At 38.1% G+C, this 25,704-nt stretch overlaps 1 protein-coding gene across 1 annotated transcript in view; it reads left to right on the top strand.

Moving 5' to 3' along the window:
• FRMD3 (FERM domain containing 3) overlaps positions 1 to 25,704 on the top strand; it is a gene marked incomplete at both ends in the record, with an annotated part of 123,529 nt that overhangs the window by 59,102 nt on the left and 38,723 nt on the right. The window contains 3 exons of the mRNA XM_080940333.1: positions 9,185 to 9,263; positions 18,112 to 18,209; positions 23,224 to 23,347. Of these exons, the coding sequence (XP_080796459.1) occupies positions 9,185 to 9,263; positions 18,112 to 18,209; positions 23,224 to 23,347 (301 nt within the window). The remainder of the gene's footprint in view (positions 1 to 9,184; positions 9,264 to 18,111; positions 18,210 to 23,223; positions 23,348 to 25,704) is intronic.

The following is a 25,704-nucleotide window of genomic DNA, read 5'->3' as shown; positions in this document are numbered from 1 at the left end:
TTATCACTCAGAGCCCAAGCACTTCCCACTGGGAGAACTACACTCCACTCATTTACCTCCACAGAGCTGGGGGCCATTTCTCTGATAAACTGGGAGTGCTTGAGAGAGTATGAAAGTAGGGTGTAGCTGTGTGGAGTAGAAGACAGTTGTCCAAGTCCTGTTGCCCATTGTTTTCTGTTCATAAAGGAGAGTTTGGATGATAACAGAACTCATGCAAGATCTCACAAATTTTACTCCTGTCTTATATACTCCCTATCGTGGTAAAAGTTTATGAAGGCCTTGACTGTCCTTGATTCTTATGACATAAGTCCAGCAGTTGGATGATACTGTGGTTTGTGCTTACAGCTGTTGGCCAGACTCCTTCTCCCAGCTGTGTTTGAAACTACATGGCGTTACAGTATGTCATTCTGTTTTTTCATCAAGTTCTCAAGATCAAATGTCTAACTCTTGAGTCTTTGTCATAACAGGCATTCAAGAATGTTGAACGTGGGTTTTCTGTTGGTGAGAGGGCCTTTGAAATGAAGGAGAAACCCTTCTCACGCATTCTCAGACTATTAAGGTGGAAATTTTGGGGTTCTTTGGAAACTCAGTTATGTTATATGCCCCAGTTTTCCTGGGGCAGACAGGTAAGAGGCTATTTTGCTGAATCAGACATGTGAGAGAACACGTAATGTTGAGAAAGAAAGAAATATGACCCATAGACAGTGGGAGGAGATTCTGACTTGGCTTGCCTTGCTATACCTCACTAGATTGTACTGACAACACATTAGAATTGGTTAGGGTAGCTTCATGTTGTAAATCTTCACTGGTCAGGACTTCACTGAAAGTAACTTGGTAAAGAACTTCACGTGCTATTCCATCAACTTCTTGTTCACTGAAAGTAACTTGGTAAAGAACTTCACGTGCTATTCCATTGACTTCTTTCTATTTCCATGGAGCCTTGCAAAGAGTTTCTGCAGATGCTGATTCACGTTGATACTTTGCTAAAGGACTGGCAGTGAAGTTTGAAATGGCTTCAAAGAACTATTTCTAAACAGGTCCACAATCCCTATTTCCTATTAACCTTCTTTTCTACTACTGATTGTGGGTGATGGGCTAGAAGGAAGGTTGAAGCATTAAAGAACCCTTACTAATGTAGATTTTGAAAATCTAAGCCTACAGATTATTCTAGAGCATCCAAACTGTTAGAGTATACACTTAGGCATCAGACTATACAGACATTCCTGGGGAAATTATTGTAGCCTTAGGGTAATTAGGAATGATTCTGTGTAAAGCTTTCTGTGATTTGAGTCTGTCACTCACGTTCCTTTTTGTTTGTTTGTTTGGTTGGTTGGTTTGGTTTGGATTATTGGATGTTTTCCTAATTTACATTTCAAATGTTATCCCCTTTCCTGCTTTCCCCTCTGCAAACCTGCATCCCATCCTCCCACCCCCTGCTTCAATCAGGGAACTCTCTCCAATCTACCCAGTTCCACCTCCATGTCCTGGCATTCCCCTACAGTAGACTTCACAAGACCAAGGGCCTCTCCTCTCAATGATGCTGAATAAGACCTCTCTGCTCATTGTAAAAAAAAAAAAAAAAAAAAAGACCATCCTCTGTTAGATATGCAGCTAGAGCCATGCAAATCCCTTCATCTCCTTCAGTCCTTACCCTCCACTGGGGACCCTGTGTTCAGTCCAATGGTTGGCTGCCAGCATCCTCATCTGTATTTGTCAGGCTCTGCCAGAATCTCTCAGGAGACACCTACATCAGGCTTCTGTCTGTAGGAAGTAAGGAGACAAAGTGTGGAGCAGAGACTGAACGAAAGGCCATCTGGAGACTGACTCACCTGGGGATTCATCCCATATACAGACACCAAACTCATACACTGTTTGTGCTTGATGACCAGAACCTGATAAAGCTCAAATAAAGCAGATTAAAAGAAATTCAAGAGCTTGAATCAGGTCTTAATGACAATTTAGAAGAAAGGGATAGCTAAGTCAAAAAAATAGAGAGAGAGAAATACAAAACAAATGAAAACCAGGCACAAAACACCAAGGAACAAGGGATACTATAAAAAGACCAATCCCACAAATAATAAAGTAGAATAAACCCAGGTCAAAGATACAGAGAATATTTATAACACAGTCATTGAATAAAAGTTGCCCAAACTAATAAAAGAGATGCCTATCAATGTACAAGATGAAACAGAAAACCAAATAGAGAAGACCAGGAAATCCTACAACACAAAATAATCAAAATAATAGTTGTACTAAACAAAAATAGATATTAAAAACTGCAAGTGAAAAACATGAAGTAATGTATAAAGACAAGCTCGCTGGAATAACACCTGATTTTTCAGTGGAGACTATGAAAGCCAGAATGCCAACAATGGAAGTCGTACAAACTCTGAAAGACCAAAAGTGCTAATTTAATTTTGTTTCCATTTCTCATATCAGCTTATCTGCACCCTTGCTCTGTAGATTTTGAGAATAGAAATAGAATTACTAAAGAATAGAAAAACTGTAGTAAAGTAATATTCTCTTATTACGACTATGACTACACCACACGCCCTAACAATGGTCCATTTTTTATTCTCTTTATTTCTGTAATTATTCCAGAATATATACTTAAATCTGAAGATTTGGAGCTAGGGGCCAGATGAAAGAGATCATGGGACAATTGTTTTTGTCGGTATGATTTACCTCACCCAATATGATCCCTTCTTAGTCCATCAATTACTTGGGAAGACCGTTATTCCATTTTTCTATACAACTGCATAGAATTCGCTAATGTGCATACCTACTACGTTCTCACTATCCACTCAGGTGATGGAGATTATGTTCCTTTCATTCACCACAGCCATGAAGATGGCTGAGCATGTGTCTGGGCAGTAGGATCTCACCCCTTTGGGCATACGCCAATGAAAGATGTACCTGGGCTATGTGGTAGGCTTATTTTTTTAGCTTGTTGATGATTCTTTATACTGATACCTAGAATGGATGGAGCCTGGTATTATTTGCAGCCTGGTAAACAGAAAATGATTGTTTACCTTTGCCTAACTCCCCTTAAACACTTGGGTTTTTGTTGTTGTTGTTGTTGTTGCTTTATATTTTGGTTTTTTTTTTTTAATTTGGCTGGTTTGCTGATATTTATTATTCTGATTAGAGTAACATGAAATCTCAATGTTCTTTTGATTTGTGTTTTTATAATTCCTAGGAACAGTGGATTATTTTAGATATTTCTTAGCCATTACTTTCTGTTTTGAAACCCTCTAGTCTGTTACCAGGCCTTTTTTTTTTTTTTTTTTTTTTTTTTTAATTGATTGTTTTGTCTTGTTTTGTTTGGTCTGACTCCTTATTTTTTTTAGCTCTTTTTGTACCCTGGGTATAATCCTCAGTGTGATGCATAGAAGCCAAATATTCTAATTCCATTTCCATTCACCCATTTGACTCATTTGGTTGTTTCTTTAGATGTGCAGAAGCTTTTTAAAGTTATTAAGTTTCACTCCTCAACTGGTAACCTTAAATCTTGGGCACTTTGAGTCCTGTTCTAGATGTGTCTCCTGCAGACCCTGCCTACGTCCCCTTCTAGCACGTTCAGGCCTCACATTTATGTGTTTGAGCCACTTGGAGTTAGTTTTTGTGCAAAGTGGTAAAACTGCAGTCTAATTTCATTATCAACCCTGTAGGTACATGGTTTTCACAGAGAAAATGCCTTTGTTTCTCCAGCATAAGCTTTTGGCATCTTTGTTATACATGACAGGTTCAAATTCTGTGTTCTCATGATAGGGGCTCTATCAACCCATTAGCATGAGCTATTTTTTCAATTTTCTAGTGTCTTTCTTGTCTTTCCTCAGCGCTTTAAAAATTTCCATCTCTTTAGCTGGGTTTATTTCTAAGTAATTTTTGATGGTATTCTGAGTGGAAATGTTGATGACTTCTAAGAATGTTTACTGCTGTTGTGTAGAAATTCTGATGATTTGTGCAAATTCATCCTTTTTCCTGACACATTGGTGGTTTTTTTGGGGGGGGTCGGATTTTTATCATTTCTACATTCTCTGAAGGAAGTTTTGAAATGTCTTACATAAAATATTAGGACTTCTGCAAATAAAGAGCTTCGTTTACATTTTTCCTTTTTGTGTTCCCTTGGTTCTTTCCATCTGCTTCATTGTTTTAGACAGTACTTTGAGCACCGTGTTGAAAGAGGGTTTGGAGGGTAGAAAGTCCTGTTTTCTTCCCCATTTCAATGAAGTGGTTTCAAGAACACAATCAAACTGCTTTCTATGAATTTTTTTAAGAAACCAAAAATACATTTTAAAAAGTCCTAATCGTTCCTGAAAAAAAAAAAAAAAGCCTTCCAAAAGAAGGGGGCTTGGTGCAAACGTGGCCATTGACCTGATTGCAGGAGACGCTTGACTTGTCATCAGGTTGTCAGCCAGTAGATACCCCTGCATTTCGCAGCCCCTGCCTGATCCTGACATTCAGTAGGGGTGTTTCAGAGTCTTCACTTTCCTGCTTTCTCTCAGTAGTGATATTCACTGCCATCTGTCCCCCACACCCCACCACACACTATTTACATGGCTTAGAACATGTTTTTCAGCTTTCGAAGTGAGCAAAATATATTCTTCCCCTTCTAATAACTCCCATTTCTACTCCCTTTTCCCCCTTAGATGAGTATTTTTCCTAACAAAGAAACCTTATATTTAGCTAATGCCCCGTGTAAATGTGCCCACAAGCCCACTAGATCAATCCAAACACCTCTGAGGTCGACATGCTGTCTAATGCTGTGCCATCTTTCGAAATAGGAAGCAAAAAAGTTACTTGGCTTGCTCAAAGACAGTATTTAAAAGGAGAAGTATTTGTTCTTACGGAAATTAAAGCATTAAGTGCTAAATGCCATTTGGCACCTAAAAAGGTTTATGTTCATCAGTGATACAGACAGTATGGATAAATGTCAAGGTTCAAGTGTTACCTTCTCACCCTAAGCCAGCATCCAAGACACTTGAAAAGATAATGGCTTCCCCTTGATCTTCTTGTTGAATGAAAAAAAAAAAGAATTAAGTAGCTGTGTTTTTCATTTTGTTTTATTTCGCTAGTAAAACAAATTGAATGAACTCTATTTTGTCATCTTCTTGGGACAAATAATGTCGGTCCATCACTAGTAACATATGATGGGTTATAATTGAAAAAAAAAATTGAAAAATTGAGCCTTGAAAAGTAACTTGTACTCCTTTTTGTTTTCCTACTGCCATGTGTCCCTTCATCTCTGGTAAGGAGTCTAGCAAAAATGTATCATCAATACACCATATGAGGTTTTTTTCCCTCTGTTCACATCTACAAAACAGTAGGGAGATGTCAGGACACAGTAGTCTTTTTTTCTTTGCAACAAGCCACAACACATATGTAAATTACCTGTAAAGACTCAGTACAAAGGAATCATCAAGACTCTGAGATCTCTCCGGCACTGAACCACCAACCAGGCAGTGTACACAAGCTGATATGAGGCCCCCAACACATATACAGCAGAGGAATTCTGGGTCTGGGTTCAATCAGAGAAGGTTCACCTAACCCTCAAAAGACTGGAGGCCACGAGGAGTTTGGAGGTCTGGTGGGGTAGGTGGGGAGGGGACATCCTCTTGGAGAAGGGGCAGCAGGAGATTTGGGATGCAGAACAGTAGGAGGGTGGACTAGGAGGAGAATAGAATCTGAACTGTAAAAAAAAGAAATAATAATAATATATTATATATTATTATACTAATGGGAGTAGAAGAAAAGGGGATAACATTTGAAATGTAAATACAGAGAATATCCAATAAAAAAATGTTAGCTTCTTCCTTAAAATGCTCCTCTCTTCCACACTAGTTGAATCTTTCTTTTTCTTTTTTTTAAGTACTGCCAACACTTAATTTTCATTACACTTTGTTAATATAGTAAACACTTGACAGTTTCAATTACTTAATAGCCTCTAGAGATCTATCTAATTACTTCATGACTGTGTATCCTGTCTGATGATTTTTCTGTGTTCATCCCTATTTTATCATTTTTATTGGATATTTTCTGTATTTACACTTCAAATGTTACTTCTCTCCCCCCCCTCCAGTCCCCCCTCCGCACTCTCTTGCTTCCATGAAGAAGCTTCCACTGCCAGCCACCCATTCCCACTGCAGCACCTTGGGATTCCCTGACACTGGGTAAACAAGCCTTCACTGGACCAAAAACCTCTCCTCCACAGATGCCAGACAATGCCAACCTCTGCAACATATATGCCACTAGAGCCATGAGTCTTTCCATTTGTATTCACTGGTTGGTGTTCTAGTCCCTGGGAGGTCTGGGGGTGGGGAGGGACTGGCTGGTTGGTTGGTTGGTTGATTTTGTTGTTCTTCCCATAAGGTTGCAAACCCTTTCAGCTCCTTAAGTCTTTTCTCCAGCTCCGCCATAAGGGTCCCTGTGTTCAGTCCCAAGGTTAGCTGCAAGCATCCTCATCTTTATGAGTATGGCTCTGGCAGAGCCTCTGAGGAGGGACTCATATCTTGCTCCTGCCAGTAAACACTTCTTGGCATCAGCAATAGTGACTGGTTTGGTGGCTGCATATGGGATAGATCCCGAAGTAAGGCAGTCTCTGAATGATCTTTTCTTCAGTCTCTGCTCCTCTGTTTGTCCTTGTATTTCCTCCTATGAGTGTTTTATTCTCCCTTCTAAGAAGGACTGAGGAATTCACATTCTGGCCTTGCTTCTTTTTGAGCTTCATAAGGTCTGTGAATTGTTTCTTGGGCATTCCAAGTTTTGGGGCTATTATCTGATTATCAATGAGTGCATACCATGTGTGTTCTTTTGTGTTTGGGTTACTTCACTCAGAATGATAGCTTCTTGTTCCATCCATTTGCCAAGAAATTTATGAAGTCATTGTTTTAATAGCTGAGCAGTACTCTATTGTGTAAATGTACCACGTTTTTTGTATCCATTCCTCTATTGATGGACATCTGGGTTCTTTCAAGCTTCTGGCTATTATAAATAAGGCTGCTATGAAAGTTATGGAATATGTTATATGTTCTTGCTATATGTTGGAGCATGTATTAGGTAAATGACTTGGAGTGGTATTGCTGGGTCTTCATGTAGTACTATGTCCCATATTCTGGGGAACCTCCAGACTGATTTCCAGAGTAGTTGTACCAGCCTGCAATTCCACCAAAAATGGAGAAGTGTTCTTTCTCCACATCCTTGCCAGCATCTGCTGTAACCTGAGTTATTGAACTTAGCACTCTGACAGGTGTGAGGTGGAATCTTAGGGCTGTTTTGATTTGCATTTCTCTGATGCCTAAGGAAGTTGAACATTTCTTCTGGTGCTTCTCGACCATTCGGTATTCTTCAATTGTGAATTTTTTATTTAGCTCTGTACCCCATTTTTAATAGGATTATTTGATTCTCTGGAGTCTAAATTTTTAAGTTCTTTGAATATATTGAATATAAGCCCTCTATTAGATGTAGGATTAGTAAAGATCTTTTCCCAGTCTGTTGGTTGCCATTTTGTCCTATTGACCGTATCCTTTGCCTTACAGAAGCTTTACAATTTTATGAGGTCCGATTTGTCAATTTTTGATCGTAGAGCATAAGCTACTAGTATTCTGCTCAGGAGGTTTTCCCCTGTGCCTATGTGTTCTAAGCTCTTCCCCACTTTCTCTTCTATTAGTTTCAGTGTACCTGGTTTTATATAGAGGACTTTAATCCACTTGGACTTGAGCTTTGTACAAAGAGATAAGAATGGATCAATTTGCTTTTTTCTATATACTGACTGCCAGTTGAGCCAGCACTTGTTGAAGATGTTGTCTTTTTCCCATTGAATGTCTGTTTCCTCTGTCAAAGATCAGGTGCCCATAGGTGTGTGGGTTCATTTCTGGGTCTTCAGTTTTGTTCCATTGATGGACCTCCCTGTCTCTGTATTAATACCATGAAGGTTTTTTTTTTTTTAATCACAATTTATCTGTAATATAGCTTAAGGTCAGAGATGGTGATTCCCCTGAGAATACTTTTGTTGTTGAGGAGTTTTAGCTATTCTGGGTTTTTTTGCATTTTATTTTTATTTATTTATTTATTTATTTTACTGCTGTGACAATGTTTTCTATGGTATCTTCTGCCCCTGAGTTTCTCTCTTCCATGTCTTTTATTCTGTTGGTTATCCTTGCAACTACTACTCCTGATCTCTTTTCTAGGTATTCTATTCCCAGGGTTATGTCTTTCTGTGATTTCTTATTGTTTCTATTTTCTTTTTTAGATCCTTGATGAGTTTGTTCAATTTCTTCACTTGTTTGGTTGTGTTTTCCTATAGCTCTTTAAGGGATTTTTGTGTTATCTCTTTAAGGGCTTCTACTTGTTTACCTGTGTTCTTCTGTATTTCTTTAAGGGAGTTTTTCTTGTCCTTCTTAAATCCCTCTGTCAATATTATGAGGTATGATTTTTGATCTAAATCTCATTTTTCTCTTGTGGTGCAATATCTACTACTTGCTGTGATGGGAGAACTGGGTTCTGATGTTGCCAGGTTGTCTTGGTTTCTTTTGCTTAGATTCTTGAGCCTGCCACTTGCCATCTTGTTATCTGTGATGTTAGTTGGTCTTGCTGTCTCTTACTGGAGCTTGTCCCTCCTGTGGGCTTACTGATCAGTTCTCTGTGGGTAGGCTGTGTGTCCCAACAGCAGTGGGACAGTCCTAGCTCTGGGCACAGATGGAGTCCAGAAGGGTCTAGTCCCAGGCAACCCTGTGATTCCCCTGCCCTGTGAGTTCCTGGAGGGTCACACTTTGGACAGTGAATGGAGAGAAAGTGGGGTCTCACTCGTGTACCCAGGAGTGAGAGTGTTCCTCGGTGATCATCTCTCTGTGGGCAGATTGTAGGGAATGGCCCCAGCTCTGGGCATAAACAGAGACTGGAATGGTCCAATTGCAGGCAGCCCTTCAACTATTTATTGTGTCCAGTTAGTTCCCAGCAGGCCTCTCCTTGGACAGTCAGTGGAGAAAAAGCAGGGTCTCACATGTGAGCTCAGGAGTGAGAGCTCTCCTGGGTGATCAGCTCTCTATGGGGAGGTTTTGAGTCCAGATAGGGATGTGATGGCCCCTGCTCTCTAGTTTGTTCTTTCATAGCTGATGCTCCTGTGTGTGTTTGAGTCTGTGATCTTTTGTATCTTTTCTCATGCCTTTTCTTTATGACGTTTCAGCTCATCCACCATACACCATGTGCTTTAGAGTGAAATTCTACCCACATGAACCCTTGAAGATTAAAGAAGAGCTCACAAGGTATTTCTTTTCTTTTTTGCATATTTACTCTACCCCTTGCATTCAGTCAGAGCCTCTGCTCTCTTATAGGCTATACATTCCTATTATGGAGATCAGAACACCTCCAGAAAACAGACTTTGAAGTCAGCATTGCGCTCCTCATATTCTTACTGGGTTATTTATATTACTGGGATATTTTAAAAAGAGCCACTCTCATTAGGGAAGTATTATGTTTACAGGAAAGCAGTGGTTATGAACATTTGACAGTGGAGAGCTTACAAAAGCAGAAGATGACTGTATTTAAGTATAGGCAAATGCAGAGAGCCACCTTTGTCTGGATCTAAGACTTACAGGAATGACAAGATTTCTGGACAGAGAGGATAATTAGGGTAATTTGCTCCCCACTTGTTATATGACAAGTACCAAGCAGACTTTCCTTCATTCGTACACTGTTCTTAGCTCAATTTTGTAAACCATCCGACTTTCTCTCTCTCCACCCCCAACCCCCGGGATTTATATTTAATTATTCTTGAGTTTTTTTTTTTCCCCTGAAAAACTTGGTACAAGTTGCTGAGCAGGACACCAGGTGACTGCTTCCTGGATTGATAGCTGAAAAAGCTGTCATGTACTTAGATCCTGATGAGGATCCAATTTGGTAGCATCCAAATTGTCATGTGTAATTATAATTGAAAATAATCTGCTTAGGTGTGGATCTTATAGAAAAGTAAATACATGTCATTCTGATTGTTGACACCTGGAAGATGAAGATCTTGGCAGATTTTGTATGTGTAAATTCATGTATGAATGCATATGAGTGTATAAGTGTCTTTAAAGGTGTGTGCCTGTGTGAAATGTGGAAATAGATAACAGATGTATTCGATGATGTTATTTTTAAATCTGTCTTTCTTCTCGTTGGATAAAATTAGCAAACACACCAATTTTACAAGCACATTCGTGTTAGAAACTACTGCCACTATTAAATTCCAACAAAACATTTTAACCACATTAATTTCTCTCTCTCTCTCTCTCTCTCTCTCTCTCTCTCTCTCTCTCTCTCTCTCTCTCACTCTCTCTCTCTCTCACTCACTCTCTCTCTCTCTCTCTCTCTCCTCTCTCTCCCCTCTCTCCCCTCTCTCTCTCACATACACACACATACACACAACATTCACCCACAGTCATGATTTGTCTCTTTATAGTAGCCCCTACTTTCTATGCCTATAGGTTCGTATATTCCTGACATCTCATGTTAGTAAAATCACAGTGTGATTCTGACCTGATTTGGCTTGAAATTTTAAAATTTATTTGATTAATTTTTTTCTCATCTCCAATTGTTTACTTAAGTAGAAGAATTAGAGAAAAGTAAAAGTACTACAACAACAACAACAACAACAGCAACAACAAAAGAACGAGATAACATCCTTTGACACCACCCAAGACCTCAAATAAAGACAATTTAAAAAATAGAATACACACTAACCAAAAAAGACAAAAAACACAACAACAAAAAAGAACACACAGGAATTTTAAGACATTTTTAATTGAAATATTCCTTGAATATACTAACAATATGCTTAATATATATATATATATATATATATATATATATATATATATATATATATATAGCAGAGCAATTAAACAACAAAAGGAGGTCAAAGAGATAGAAATTGGAAAAAAGGAAGTCAAAATATCACTACTTGCAGATGACATGATAGTGTACTTAAGTGACCCCACAAATTCCACCAGAGAACTCCTACAGCTGACAAACAACTTCAGCAAAGTGGCTAGATACAAAATTAACTCTAACAGAGCAGTAGCCTCCTCTACTCAAAAAATAAACAGGCTGGGAAAGAAATTAAGGAAATGACACCCTTCACAATAGTCATAAACAATACAAAACACCTTGATGTGAGTCTAACCATGCAAGTGAGAGATCTCTATGGCAAGATCTTCAAGTCTCTAAAGAAAGAAATTGAAGATTTCAGGAGATGAAAAGCTCTCCCGTGCTCATGGATTAGCAGGATTAATATAGTAAAAATTGCCATCAGGCAAAAGTAGTAAACGGATTCAATCCTCATCAATATTCCAACTCAATTCTTCATAGCGTTAGAAAGAGCAATTTTCAAATTTCATTTGGAATAACAGAAGAAAAAAAAAAGAAAGCCAAAACTATTCTTAACAATAAAAGAAATTCTAGGGGAATCACCCTCCCTGACCAAGCTGTATAACAGAGCAACAGTGATTAAAACCTGCATGGTATTGGTACAGAAACAGGCAGGCAGATTTATGGAATAGAACTGAAGACTCAAAAATGAACCCACACACCTATGGTGGCTTGATCTTTGACAAAGGAGCTAAAACCATCCAGTGAAAAACAGACAACATTTTTAGCAAACATTGCTGGTTCAACTGGAGGTCAGCATGTAGAAGAATGCAAATTGATCCATTCTTATCTGCTTGTATAAAGCTCAAGTCCAAGTAGAAAAAGGACCTCCACATAAAACCAGATACACTGAAACTTGGGGAAAAAGTAGGGAAAAGCCTCAAACACATAGGCACGGGGGAAATTTTCCTGAACAGAACACCAATGCTTTATGCTCTATGGTCAACAATTGACAAATGGGAACTCATAAAATTGCAAAGCTTCTGTAAGGCAAAAGACACTGTCTACAGGACAAAATGGCAGCTAACAGATTTGGAAAAACATGTTTACTAGTCCTATGTCTGATAGAAGTCTAACATCCAACATATACAAAGAATTCAAGAAGGTAGACTCCAGAGAACCTATTAACCCTATTTAAAAATGGGTGACAGAGCTAAACAAAGAATTCTCAACTGAGAAATATTGAATGACTGAGAAGCACCTAAAAAATGTATAACATTCTTAGTCATCAGGAAAATGCAAATCAAAACAACCCTGAGATTCCTCCTCACACCATTCAGAATGGCTAAGATCAAAAACTCAGGTGACAGCAGATGCTGGCAAGAATATGGAGAAATTTCACCTCCATTGATGAAATTGCAAGCTGGTACAACCACTCTGAAAATCAGTCTGGAGGTTCCTCAGAAAATTGGACATAGTACTACCTGAGGACCCAGCTATACAAATCTTGGGCATATACCCAAAAGATGCTCTAACATATAACAATGACACATACTCTACTATGTTCATAGAAGGCTTATTTATAATAGTCAGAAGCTAGAAAGAACCCAGATGTCTGTCAACAGAGGAATGGATACAAAAAAATGTGGTACATTTATACAATAGAGTATTACTCTGCTATTAAAATCAATAACTTCATAAAATTTTTTGGCAAATGGTTGGAACTATAAAATATCATCCTGAATGAGGTAACCCAGTCACAAAGGAACACACATGGTATGTACTCACTGATTAGTGAATATTAGTCCCAACATCTCAGAATACTCAAGATACAATTCATAGACCACATGAAGCCCAAGAAGCAAGACCAAAGTCTAGATGCTTCAGCCTCTCTTCGAAGGGGGAACAAAATACTCACAGGAGGTAGAGGGTGGGCAGGACTTGGGGTGAAGAGATCAGGGGGCACTGGAAAAAGGTGGTCAGGTTCAAGAATTCGAAGAGACACTGATGATATACAGAGGGTCTGGAATTTAAACAGGTGTGTAGCAATAGGGCTGCAGAACTGGAAGTTGCCACCAGCAAGTCCTAGATGCCAGGAAAGCAAGAGGTTCCCAGGACCCAACAGGAATGAGATTATCTGAAATTTCTAACAAAGGGGAGGGAGAACCTGTAGAATCCATATCTAGATTTTAGGCAACCCAGAATTGCTCCTGTCTAAGGGATATATGAAGAGAAATTGTGGAGCAGAGACTAAAAGAAATACCATCCAGAGACTGCCCCACCTGGGGATCCATTCCATATACAGACACCAAACCCGGACACTATTGCAGATGCCAAGGAAGTACTTGCTGGCAGGAACCTAATAAGGATGTGTCCTGAGAGGTTCTGCTGAGCCTGACCCATACACATGAGGATGCTTGCAGATAACCATTGGACTGAACATGGGGACTGCAATGGAGGAGTTAGAGAAGAAACTCAAGGAGCTGAATGGGTTTGCAACCTCATAGGAATAACAACAATATCAACCAACTAGACCCCCGCCCCCCGCAGAGCTCCCAGTGACTAAACCGCCAACCAAAGAGTACACATGGAGGGACCCATGGCTCCAGGTGCATATGTAGTAGAGGACGATTTTGTTGGACATCAATAGGAGGAGAGGCCCTTTGTTCTCTGAAGCCTCAATGCCCCAGAGTAGGGAAATACCAGGGCAGGGAGAAGGGAGTGGATGGATGAAATGGTGTGGGAGCACCCACATAGAAGCAGGAGAAGAGTTTCCTGAGGGGAAATGGGAAGGGGAATAACATTTGAAATAGAAATAAAGAAAATATCCAATAAAAAAAAAAACAAAAAGGAAAAACACAATAGCTCTTTGCCTGGAGATTTTGCTTCATATCAATTCCCTCTTTCCATTTAGGAAATGACACATGTTTGGACTTAACCATGCATCTTGTCACAATGACTTTAATTTCGTATCTATAGCTTTCCTGCTGTGTCCAAAAGAGTGTTTTTTGTAGTCATCCACCAACTCTGGCTCTTACATGCTCTGTCACCTTTGGAAGATACAGGACTGATAGACACAGTCCATTAAAAATTGAATAGTGTGCCAGCAGTTATTTTTTGCACCTTTGCCAGCTGAGGATCATGGTGGTGATCATCATCTACTGAAAAAAAAAAAATAGCATCTTCTCTGATGAAAGATGAGAGGTACTTAAACTGAAGGTGTATTGTTAAGTCAACACAAGCTGGTTTATAATAATATATATTTAGCAGTGTAGGAGTACTGGTTTCTCTCCTGTAACTTGTCCAGTCTTAGTTTCTCAGTCACATAATGGTACATTGTATGTGTTGATATTGTATAGCTGACAATAAATCCAATCATAAAATGGTTAGTTTCTGGTATATTGGTTAATCCAATATCTCTATAGTGGGAATATCTTGATAGGCCAGTTAGTCTTACATAGTGCACAGCTGGCTATAATTAATGTTTTTTCTGACCTCTGGTAGATTACACAGATTTTTCCAGCATTTTAAAAGATAGCTAGTAGAGATGTTTCCAGATACTGATTTCCCCATATTCTAAGACTCAAGTATGTGTTGTCATCAGCAGCAGATTCTTACTATCACATTCTGGAGCACGCCCAAAAGCACTGACAACAGCATTCAATGTTTGGGTGTCTTTGTGACCTCTCTTGCCAATGACCTCAAAACACATAACCTCCTCCTGAGAATGAACTTCATTTTTTTTTTAGCCCGTCCTGCCAGTAGGGGCTGTGTTGCCTTGTTATAGGACATCTACAATTTAACTCTTTTTATATATGTGTATAAACATACTATATGAAGCTTCTACAATAGTAGTATTCCATATGATATTTTGATAAAGTCTTATACTCTGCCTTCTTCCTCGTGCCTCGTTATCCCTTCTAGTTCCATAATTCATTCCCCTTTAACTCTATTTACCAATGGAAAACCCCTTTCTATGAGCACTTTAATTTTCTAACTCCTATAGATTACTCCCACTATCAAAAGAAAAAAGTATATAATTGAAGACTCTAGACTAATGTCTACATGTGAGAGGAAAAATGTGATTTTCTTTCTGGGTCAGCTACATCCATTTACTTGTCAATTCCATAATAGCTGATTAATACTCCATTATGTAAACATACCACATCTTTATTGCCCATTCATCTGTTCAATCATTATAAACATCTAGGCTGTTTGTATTCCTGGCTATTGAGAACAGTATGGTGATGGACGTATTTAATAAAGTATCTCTGTAGCAGGATATTAGCTCTCTGGGGTATATATCCAAGAGAGGTATAGTGTACCATGCATTAGATATATTTACAGTTCTTTAGGAACCACCACAGATTTCTGCAGTGGCTGTGCCTGTTTCCTTTCATCTCCAGTGAATAAGTGGTCCTCATTTCCCACATCTAACTAGCATCATTGGTTTTTTTTTTTTTTTTTTGTACCTTATCCATCTAGACGGGGATAAAATTAAATCTCAAAGTACCTCTAATTTGCACTTGTGTGGTGGTTAATGATGCGTGATCTCCATGTGATTCTTATGTTCACTCAAGATGGAGAAACCAATTATTTAAAGTAGGGGTCATGACACAACATTACCAGGTAGCAATTGAATACACAAATATCCCGCCTAGCTACTGAATCAGAGTAGCATTTAATATCTTTGGTTAATAAATGTGTTTATTAAAATTTGCCTGCTTCAGTGCAGGGATCTATTCTAGACTGTCAAGTCAAACTGGGTAATAAACTCTTTAATATAATTATAAATATATAAATAATATAATTTATAAAATTCATAAAATGGAAAGAGGTTGCCTTTTACACCTGTCACATGTCCCTCCTTCCTCGATGGCTAGCACAATGCATAGTGTAACATGTGTAAGAGAGACATCCATGTCATGAAAACACTAGAAGACCAACAAATCTTCCACTGTATCCAGTGGGGTTTCAGTGATGAAACACCCAACACAAGCTGTTCCGATGTTCTGGACCAAGCAAAACCTTTATGATATTAGCACATAAATCTTTCTCTCTGACTGAGAAATGGAGGGATTAGGCTTTTTCCATAGAAGCACACAGTAGGACTTGTGTGTGTGTGTGTGTGTGTGTACATCTGTACAGGTGAATAGATGCAAGAGTGACTGTGTATGTATGTTTGCATAAAGGTTATTATAAGAAATTAGCTTGCACGAACATGGAGACTGAATAGCCCCCACAGTCTTTAGCTTACCTGCAGCGGTTCCGGTTCTGAAGAAAGCCTAAGGATGAGACCCTGAAGCAACAAAAGAAGAATCCTTTAGGTCACAGTGTCAGATAAAATAGGTACATTCTTCTGTAGATCGACCTTAAGCTGTTTGTATTTTAATGTTAATTTCACTTCCGGAAGAACTGTGTGCTGAACTTGCACATTTTAATTAGTAAAATAAAGGAAAGCCAGTGACTGGGCGGGGTGAGGGAAGTAGAGCAGGCTGAGAGGTCTGAAGAAGGTCAGAGGACAGAGGTTAGAGGTCAAGGCTACATGAAGCTTCCCAAGGACCAGCTGGACCCAGGTCCCATTTTTTAATGTTAAAAGCTATGAACATTAAGGGTTTTACAGGTCTAATATCTCATATAGAAGAGCAGTTTGCATCTTTGTCTATTTGATGCAATCTTGTTGTGTAGAGGATTTGTGGATTGAGAGATGAATATATAAACCTTTATGAAAAGCTGTCGGGCTGTAGAGTTATGTTTGCGTAGAATTTGTGGTTATGGAAATACCCCCAGACAGAGGCAGAGAACAGGTGGTAGCAAACCGCCAGGGAAGGGAGTTGTGCTGACAAGTTGAGCTGTGGTGACAGCTCAGACCAGGCACCAGAGGAGCATGCGGCTCTGAACTAAAACCGGGCTTGAGGAGTGAGACCTCAGGGCCAGTAAAGAGATAAACCCGTTCGTTCTATTTTTTAATATTTACTGCATCATTCTTCCTCTGCATTTGTGCCCCATTCAGTCCCATAACACACTGCATGACATCGACCCCAAATAGTCATCCAGTTTACCGGCTCACTAACTCAGCTAGCTATAAGTCAGGTCCATACACACCCATGAAGAAACCCAGAAATCATTTTCAACTGCATATCTAGTTACACCCTGGCCCTGTAAAACTGATGTCCAAAACCAGTCATCTAAAAGTTGGAACTGACTGGCTGAAAGGTGTTTTTAAAGGCTCAGCTAAGGACATACCCAGAAGGAAAGAAGTCTCGTGTAGGTAAATGTTAAAACTGGCATGAATAGAATCTTTACTTTAGTGGAAAAACAAAAAAATAACAAAATAGACCTCAAGATCTGAGCCTGGGAAGGAAGAGTTTGGTTAAAAAAGAGCATGGAACCTGAAAAGCACTTGGTCTGCTTGAGTCACCCCAAAGGACAGTGACAAGGGAGTGGAGTGGAAGTTAGTGTCTACAAACTCTTGCCTCTGAGGTTTTGTTGTTTGGTTTTAGTTTTGTTTTGCTTTTGGGTTTTTTTTATTTTTTTTCACTATAATTTCTAAAGTATCATAACACTTATCAGTGTAAATGTTTCACATGTAATACCATTCTCCTGGGTTTTCTCACAAAGTGGACACATATTTTTGCTTTTCTACAACACATCATGGGCAGAGTTTCATAATAGTTGATTCTGCCGTAATTTACCCCGCTTTTCACTCGGTTTCCCCAGCCCACTTCACCAGCCACAGGTGATACAGGTACCTGAGCTTGTCCAGGAGAAAAGTAGAAACCAAGTACAATGTGACATGAGCCCAATTCAAGTGTTAGCCAACTGGATTTCTGACCTCATAAGCAAGTTTGTTATGATAGATTTTATTGAGTAGTAACTACTATTCTCTCTGTTCTTCAGGAACAATGAGTGTATCTTCTAAAATGAATTGACCCTACTTTCTGATTACAAGTTTCAAAAATAAGTTGGAATGTGGGTGATGAGTTGTAGTTTTTCTGGTGTAGGAGTGATGACTGCTAGGCGGTGTGTTTCAGTTATTCTTATTTCTTCAAAAAGCCAAAACCATTTACATTTGGAAATTCATAGACACTTCCGGTTAATAAGGTCTGAAACCTCTCCACTTCTTTCTACATGTGTAAATCTAAGGGAAGCGTGTCTAAGATGTTCATTGAGGAAGGTGTGACATTAGTGGTTCATTAGAGTATGAATATTACCTTCAAGCTTAAGCTAAAACTTAGGATGATTATTTCTCCATCTGTGTTGCAGGTACCTTTTATATTTGCAGATTAAAAGGGACATTTTCCACGGTCGCCTGCTGTGTTCCTTTTCTGATGCTGCCTATCTGGGTGCTTGTATTGTTCAAGGTGAGTCTGGCCCCAGCACACTCATCCCTACCGCTGCACTGGGTTACGGAACTATATTCTGTACCTTCAGCAACGGTTTCTGTTCAGCTCTCTTCTAAGACTGTAACCATGCCAGATGACGCCAGGCCTTCATTTTCTTCCATGACCTCTCAGTCCTGGAGCTTCTCCTGAACCTGTGCTTTCAGCTGTAGCCTCTTCTGTCCTCTCACAGGGCCAACTCTCAGACTTACCACACGACCCTTTCACCTTTCAAAACAAGTTCAACCAGCAGGAGGTTCAATGTTGATTGCTTGTGACCCAGTACTGTAGGCTGACCCTGAAGGGAAATTTTCCCAAAATATGTGACCTGAGTGACGATGGTATTTCTCAAACACAGCTGATTATTCAGATTCTTAATCAAAATTCCATTCAAATGGCCTTAGTTGCTAAAAGGCCTTCGACACTCCACCAGATAGACCTCTCTGTCATCTACATTGTTCTCAGTATTTATTTTCCTCAGAAAGAAACCAGAGAGCCCTGAGCTCTGAGCACTCAGTGGTTTTTCCAATCTAAAGTCAAATGCCACTAGATTTTTTTCCAAAATCAAATGGTCAGGTCTCAACGCCATTACTGGTATCAATTTCTTGATAGGCTTTTATGGTTATGATAAAACAACAGGATCATGAGCTACTTGAGGACAAAAGTGTTTGTTTGGCTTACACTTCCAAGTCAGTTTCAAGGACTCAAGGCACATAATGAAGCAGAAACCATGGAGGAGTAATACTTACTTGTTTTCTCCTCTTAGCTTACTCAGTCTCCTTTTTGATACCACTTGCCTAGTTATGGCATCCCCCTCATCGTCAGTGAGCTGAGCCCAAACACATCAGTCATTAGGGGAGAAAATACACCGTGGACTTGCCTACCAGCAAATCTTACAGAGAGTTTTCTCGGTTGAGACTCCCTCTTCCCAAATGTCTCCAGCCTGTGTCAAAGTGACATAAAACTGATGCCGACGTGTGTACTGGAGGTGATCCACTTTCGTCTTAGTGACATCATATCCATCCATTCATGGTAGATGGAGGTAATGGGTTACACCACGGTTAGGGACCCTGGCCAACTGCTAGTAATGCCTAAAGTGGAGGGGCCTTTTATGTGGACTTCCAGAAACTAGCTTGAGTAATCAATCCCTCATTCCATAGCCCATATCTCAGTTCATGTGTTTGTTGACTGGTTTTCCTTTTCTCGGTATTCTACATCTTTCCTAAAGACAACTGGATTGTTTATTTCTTTTTGCCTACAGTCTTATAACATGGTGACTATTACTTCATGTTGTGCCTTGTTACACTTCATCAATTAAATAGGACTGTAGAACTCATTTATTTATGCCCGAACTACTGCTGAGGCAATGGCTCCTAACCAAAAAGACTGTTTCACAAGGTGCATCTCTGTGTTTTAGTCATGATTCACACCAACAGTCGACACCCAAGTTGCTTCTCCGTTTTCATAATCATGGTTGATGCTATAAAAGCCAAAGCAAACAACCGATATCATTGATCATACCCTTTCTTGCAGATGGCTGATATATGTCTAGTATGTATGCCAAGAAGAGGAATGTGTTAATCATACAACTTACCTAAATACTCCCATACTGCTTTCTAAAACTACATGTCACTAATCTGTGGAAGTCCATGCAAGTTTCTATTTTCTCATGTCACTACCATCTTCTACTTTTTTAGAAGTTTGTAAACATACAGTGGTTTTTTTTTTTTTTTTTTTTTTTGTTTTGTTTTGTTTTTTTTTTTTTTTTTTTGCTTGCATTTGTCTGCTTTATTATAAACTTGGGCATCTCTTCCCACCCATTTTGCATTTTGTAGGTGGTGTGTTCATATGTATTGAGCATTCCACTACTGATCATCCTAACCATTTTCTTACCAATCTGTAGGAATTCTATATATCAGCCCTACAAACCTCAAATTCTGCAAGTATGCACCTTAAATTTGATATTTTTCACTTTGAATAAAATGCCATTTAATAAGAAAAATTATTTTAATTTTAATACAATCAAGTTAATCAATTTTTGACTATTTGACCAAATATATCTGCAGCAATGCATTCCTACTGCTCATGTCTGGAGATAACCAGTGGCCTTGGTCATACCTTGTAATGTTTAGGGAGAAGTTTGTGAGGTATCTTTAGCCAATAACGCAACGAAAAGATAACCCATTTCTGCTACTGAGAGTTTTATTTCATAGCTTATGGTGTCTAGTTGTAATCTTCCACCAAGATAGGGTAATTCAGAAAAAAATACAGATATGCATACATACATACATACATACATACACGTTAGAAGATTCACAAGTAATGCTTCCCAATGTTGTTTACAAAATGATTTTTACTGTTTATTGATCTTTCCCATTTCCTCATTACTCTATCCTCCAACCCCTACTTAATGCTTCATATTTCATTTTTACCCTATGTCCCTTTTTATGTACTACATTCTATTTTTCAATCCTTGAAAGATCTCCTCCTCTCCCGAGTACCTTGTCGTTTGCCCAAATCTATGAGGATTCCAAATGAAACATACAGCACCCATATGCTGCTGTGAGCACTCAGTTTTAGTCTTTATGAGTCTTAATTGTCACATTCCTAGTCATTGTATCCAGTTCAATTCATTTAAGTACAGGTTTCATGTTGTTTAACAGCTTGAACAATTTTCTATTGTGCATCTGAAATGCACTGTCATTATTTCTTCATTAGTTGACTGGGATCTAGACTATTTGCATTTCCTGAATATTATGAATAAGGCAGCAATGAACATGGATGTCTGACCCTCTGTGCAAGAGATACAGAGTCTAGTTGGATATGTACGAGTGGTATAGCCAAACTTCAAAAGAGAGCTAACAATAATTCTCCTCAAAGCAGTCTATAAAAGGGAAACTTGAGAATCATTTGCAAATTATTTTTATAAAGCCAACATTACCTTAATACCTAAACCAGGCAAAGACTCAAGAAAAAGAGAAAATTGTAGGCCAATATCTGTTAATGAGCATAACACAAATATTCTGAAAGAAATGCTCCCAACTGAATTAAAAAATACATCGAAAGATAATACACCATGATCAAGTCATCTTTATTCAAGTACTTTGAGGATTGTTCAGCAGAGTAAATAATTTTTAATAATAATGTAACAAATAAATACACTAAATGACATCTCACTAGATTCAGAAAAGCTTATTGACAAATTCAATGTCTCTTTATAATAAGAAAATGAGGGACACTTTAACATTATAAAGGCAATGTATAATATTGTCAGGGCTAATATCATCTACATGAAGAGAAGTGCAAAGGATTTCCACTAAAATCAGAAACAAGATGTCTTAGGGTTTTATTACTATGTAAAGGTACCATGACCATTCCAACTCTTATAAAGGACAACATTCAGTTGGGGCCGGCTAACCGTTTCAGAGGTTCACTCCATTATCATCCTGACAGGAAGCATGGCAACCTGCAGGCAAACATGGTGCTGGAGGAGCTGAGAGTTCTATATCTTGATACAAATGCAACAGGGTGGAGACATGTCTTCTGCAATCAGGCAGGAGGAGGGTCTCTTCCACACTGGGCAGAGCCTGAACACAGGAGCCCTCATAGCCCACCTACTGGGAAGTAAAAAGAAAAAAAAAGATCCAACAGAGAAGAAAGTATAGAATGTTTTTGAAATAACAGTCACAAGCACAAGTAAACATTTTAAAAACTAAATCTCTTCTCTATTACCATGGACATTATTTCAATGAAGAGGCCACCTACAAAACAGGAAAAAAAAAGTTTAACAACTGCATACTTAACCAAGTGTTTGTATCTACATTGTACAAAGAACTAAAAAAAACTAAACATAAGGAAAAATAACAAAGCAACTTTAAAATACGGCCTGGAACTAAGCACAGAGTTTGGAGAACAAGAAACACAAATGGCTGGTGAGACTGTGTCACAAAGCAGACCTTGACCGTGTTTTTCAATCCTTACCAAACATTAGAATCACTGGCCGGAGTTAGCTTCCTTGTTTGTCCGGGAAATTTAAATTAAAAATACTTTGAGATGTCATCTTACATGATTAGAATGGCTAAGATTGCAGAAAGAAAGGTGGTGATGATCAGTGCTGGGGAACGGGGAACATTTAAGTCACAGAGGGAGCACAAACTGTTGCAGCCATTAGGAAATCAGAGTGGAGGTTACTCAAAGAGCTATAAAAGGTCTGCCATAAATCCTTGTATAATATACAACATGGGGTATTTGATTTTATGGCTTCTTTTTTTATTTTTTAAATTGAACAACTTTATTTTAAAAAACAAAGATAAATGTACAGATTTTAAGCATTTTTGCATAAAAAAGTATATGAATACATTTTTGTCAGTACTTGATTTATAAAGGTTTGATAGTGTGCATTAAAATTTTACTAGTTACAATGAACATAAAGTTTCTAAATTCAGTGTGTGTGTGTTTTGACCTCCATATATAATTTTATGTGAACACTCAAAATCTATTATACTGAGTTTTAAAAATAGTATACATTTTCCTAATGAGTATATTCACAATGTAACATAACAGTTCTTTTGAGTGTATCTCTTGTATATGACTGAAATTCTGAAAGCCTCGACTACCTCTTGATGATGTTATTATTAATAAAACAGGGATTTAACTACAAATATTTGTGACTGAAAGTCCTGTGAATCTTACAAAATATGAAAGAATAAAATTATTCCGCATCCTAAGTGCCAATAGAGCCCTAAGGAAAAACCATGATTTAAACTATTTTATGACAAAGAAAATGAGTAACAGAAAGGGTTACCCAGCACACATACTCACATAGCATCTAGATATGACTCTAGAAAATGAGGCTAGTGGTTTTCCCATAAAGTACAAATGAATTATATTGTGTAAGTCCAGTTAATTTTATTTTGAATGGTGGAAGACAGTTTTATGATTTCTGATTGTATTGTTTTTAATTTTTCTCTTTTTCTCCAATTTTTGATGGTTACAGCTGAGTTTGGTGATTACTATCCTGATGAGCATCCTGAGAATTATATCAGTGAGTTTGAGATTTTTCCTAAGCAGTCACAGAAGTTGGAAAGAAAAATTATGGAAATACATAACAATGAACTCAGGTAATTTTAGCAAAAATCTAAAGAAGAAAAGCATCTTTACCATGTAGAAAGTGGAAGTGGTGTGAAGTCAATGTATTTGAAATGTGAGTAGGCAGTTTAAGGTTACAGAGAAGCATCCCTGGGTTGCACCAATGATGACTTCAGCATCTCAGTTGTTTAAGATTCTATGAGGGATCAGAAGTTAGAAAAGTTATATATTTTATTATGTAATTGTATTTCTAACCCTTCCGAGATTCTGAAAGTAAATCTGAGGTTAATAAGCTATCCTTTTTAAAATTTGAATTGCACTTTTTCCTCTCATGGACCTTCATAGAAGTGTGGACTTTACGTAGAGTGAAATTCATTGAAAAGATTCCATTTTCTGATTTCAAGATGATGAAACTAGATGTATGTTGCTCTATTGCTTGTCCCTAACACTTCAGAATAATAACTTTACTGTAATAATTTTCATAGAGCCAAACTGAATAGAATACCACTGTGCTGTTATATACATTGTACACACTGACCCAACTAATCTTCCCAACAATGTAGGATGGAGACACTATCATTGTTTTTCCCTTATGTGTGTAGGAACAGGGTCCAGAGAGGCTAAGCAACTTATACATTGATTTTGGAATTTGAGTTAAGGTATAAAGAAATGGATAAAACTTAAGCATGCTTAGAAATCATTGCCAGCTTAGAATTCAGGTGGCTTATGCTTGTCTAAAATTAGGTGGAATTTAGACCTTATACAAATCACAGAAATATTAGGTGATAATTGTGTGGATAGCCAATGATCATTATGATGAAGAATCACATAATGCTGTCTCTGTCTCTCTCTCTCTTGCTCTTATCTCTCCTCCTGTGTTCTGCATGTCTAGTAATAAAGAAAGTAGTGCCTCAGGCACTCTTCATTTTTAATTTTGATTTTTCAGAGTACATCTTTGCCTACTTAAAGTGGCAGCATATTTTAGCTTAGAAAAGGGTAACCTTTGCTTTCAGAATCCATACACATAACAGCACTATTCCTATTTCAAGAACATAACATACCACTTCTGTGGCTTACCCTAGAGAATTTTCTTCTAAAAGACATGTGTTGGAAATATATATAGAATGTTCACTAGTCTGTATTTCGGTGTACTAGAGAGAACAGTTAATCATAGTAGTCCAGTTGATGGGATCATAGTATAGAACTAGTATTCTTAAGAACCAACTGATTAGAGCTCTTAGATATGTAAGTTGCATTCATTACATGGATGGGTTAAAAAAAAATGGAGATCTTCTGTGGTAAGAATTCACAGGGCCTTAAATATTTGGTGAATATAATGACGAATGTTTATTGAGCATTTCCAGGATGCCAAATATAATGCAGAGAAGTTGCTAAGTAGTGTTCCAATTCATCCTTCCAAACTGTAGGAAGCAGACACTATTTGTGTGAAGAAAAATGAAGATACACCTTGAGGAGGATGAAGAATGATTCCTGTTAGTTAACACTGATGCCAGGACTTGAACCTTTGGCTACCAGACACTAATGCCCCAGATTCCTTCTGTGTCTAGGTCTAGGAAGGAGATAGTCATCTGGTTGTTACAGTGGCAACAGGGCCTTAGAAAGTTTAAGCACAATGTCAGGACCAAAGGCCACTGACATCTGTTGCAGTTGTTTGAATAGAAATGGCTTATGTAATTAAAGACATGGTTCTCAGTTGGTAACACTGTTTGGGAACATTTAGGAGGTGTGGCCTAGGTGGAGGAAGTATCTAACTACTGATGGGTTTGAAAATTTAGAAGACTGGTACTATTTCCATTTCTTTCCCTGCCTCTTGTTGGTGTTTTAAGAAGTGAACTCCCTCTGCCAAAATGTTTTACCACAGCAGTAAAACGAAATCTATTACACTAATCTAGAGTACTCTGCACAAAAAAAAAAAAAAAAAAAAAAAAAAAAAAAAGAGTAAGATTTGAGGGAAAAAAATTCTAAAATATAAACAAACAAACAAAAAAAGAAAGCATGTCCAAAAACGCCAGCCTTACAGAGAACACAACAACAATACTAAAGACTAAAGAAAGGAGAAAACATAAGCAAGAGACTATAGAGAGAAGAATAAAAGAATACTATAATTATGGAAATACAAAACAGGACAAAGAATTGAAACAAAATATGACAACAATCACATACTTTTCAGTAATGATTTTAAATATTAGTCCCTACAACATTCTAATTAAAAGATACAAGTTACTTGTATGGATTATTAATTCAAATTACTCTTAAATTGAAAGGAAAGAGAATCAAAGAAAATGGGGCCAGAAAGCAAGCAGATGTCAATATCCTAATATTAAAAGGAAAAAAAAATTTCATCTGACAGGTTCTATGAAGGTGGAAA

The sequence above is a fragment of the Micromys minutus genome, assembly GCF_963924665.1.
Source record: "Micromys minutus genome assembly, chromosome: 28".
In the NCBI taxonomy this organism is placed as follows: domain Eukaryota; kingdom Metazoa; phylum Chordata; class Mammalia; order Rodentia; family Muridae; genus Micromys; species Micromys minutus.
The sequence above is the reverse complement of the archived record's forward strand: the minus strand, read 5'-3'. Positions and strand labels throughout refer to the sequence as shown.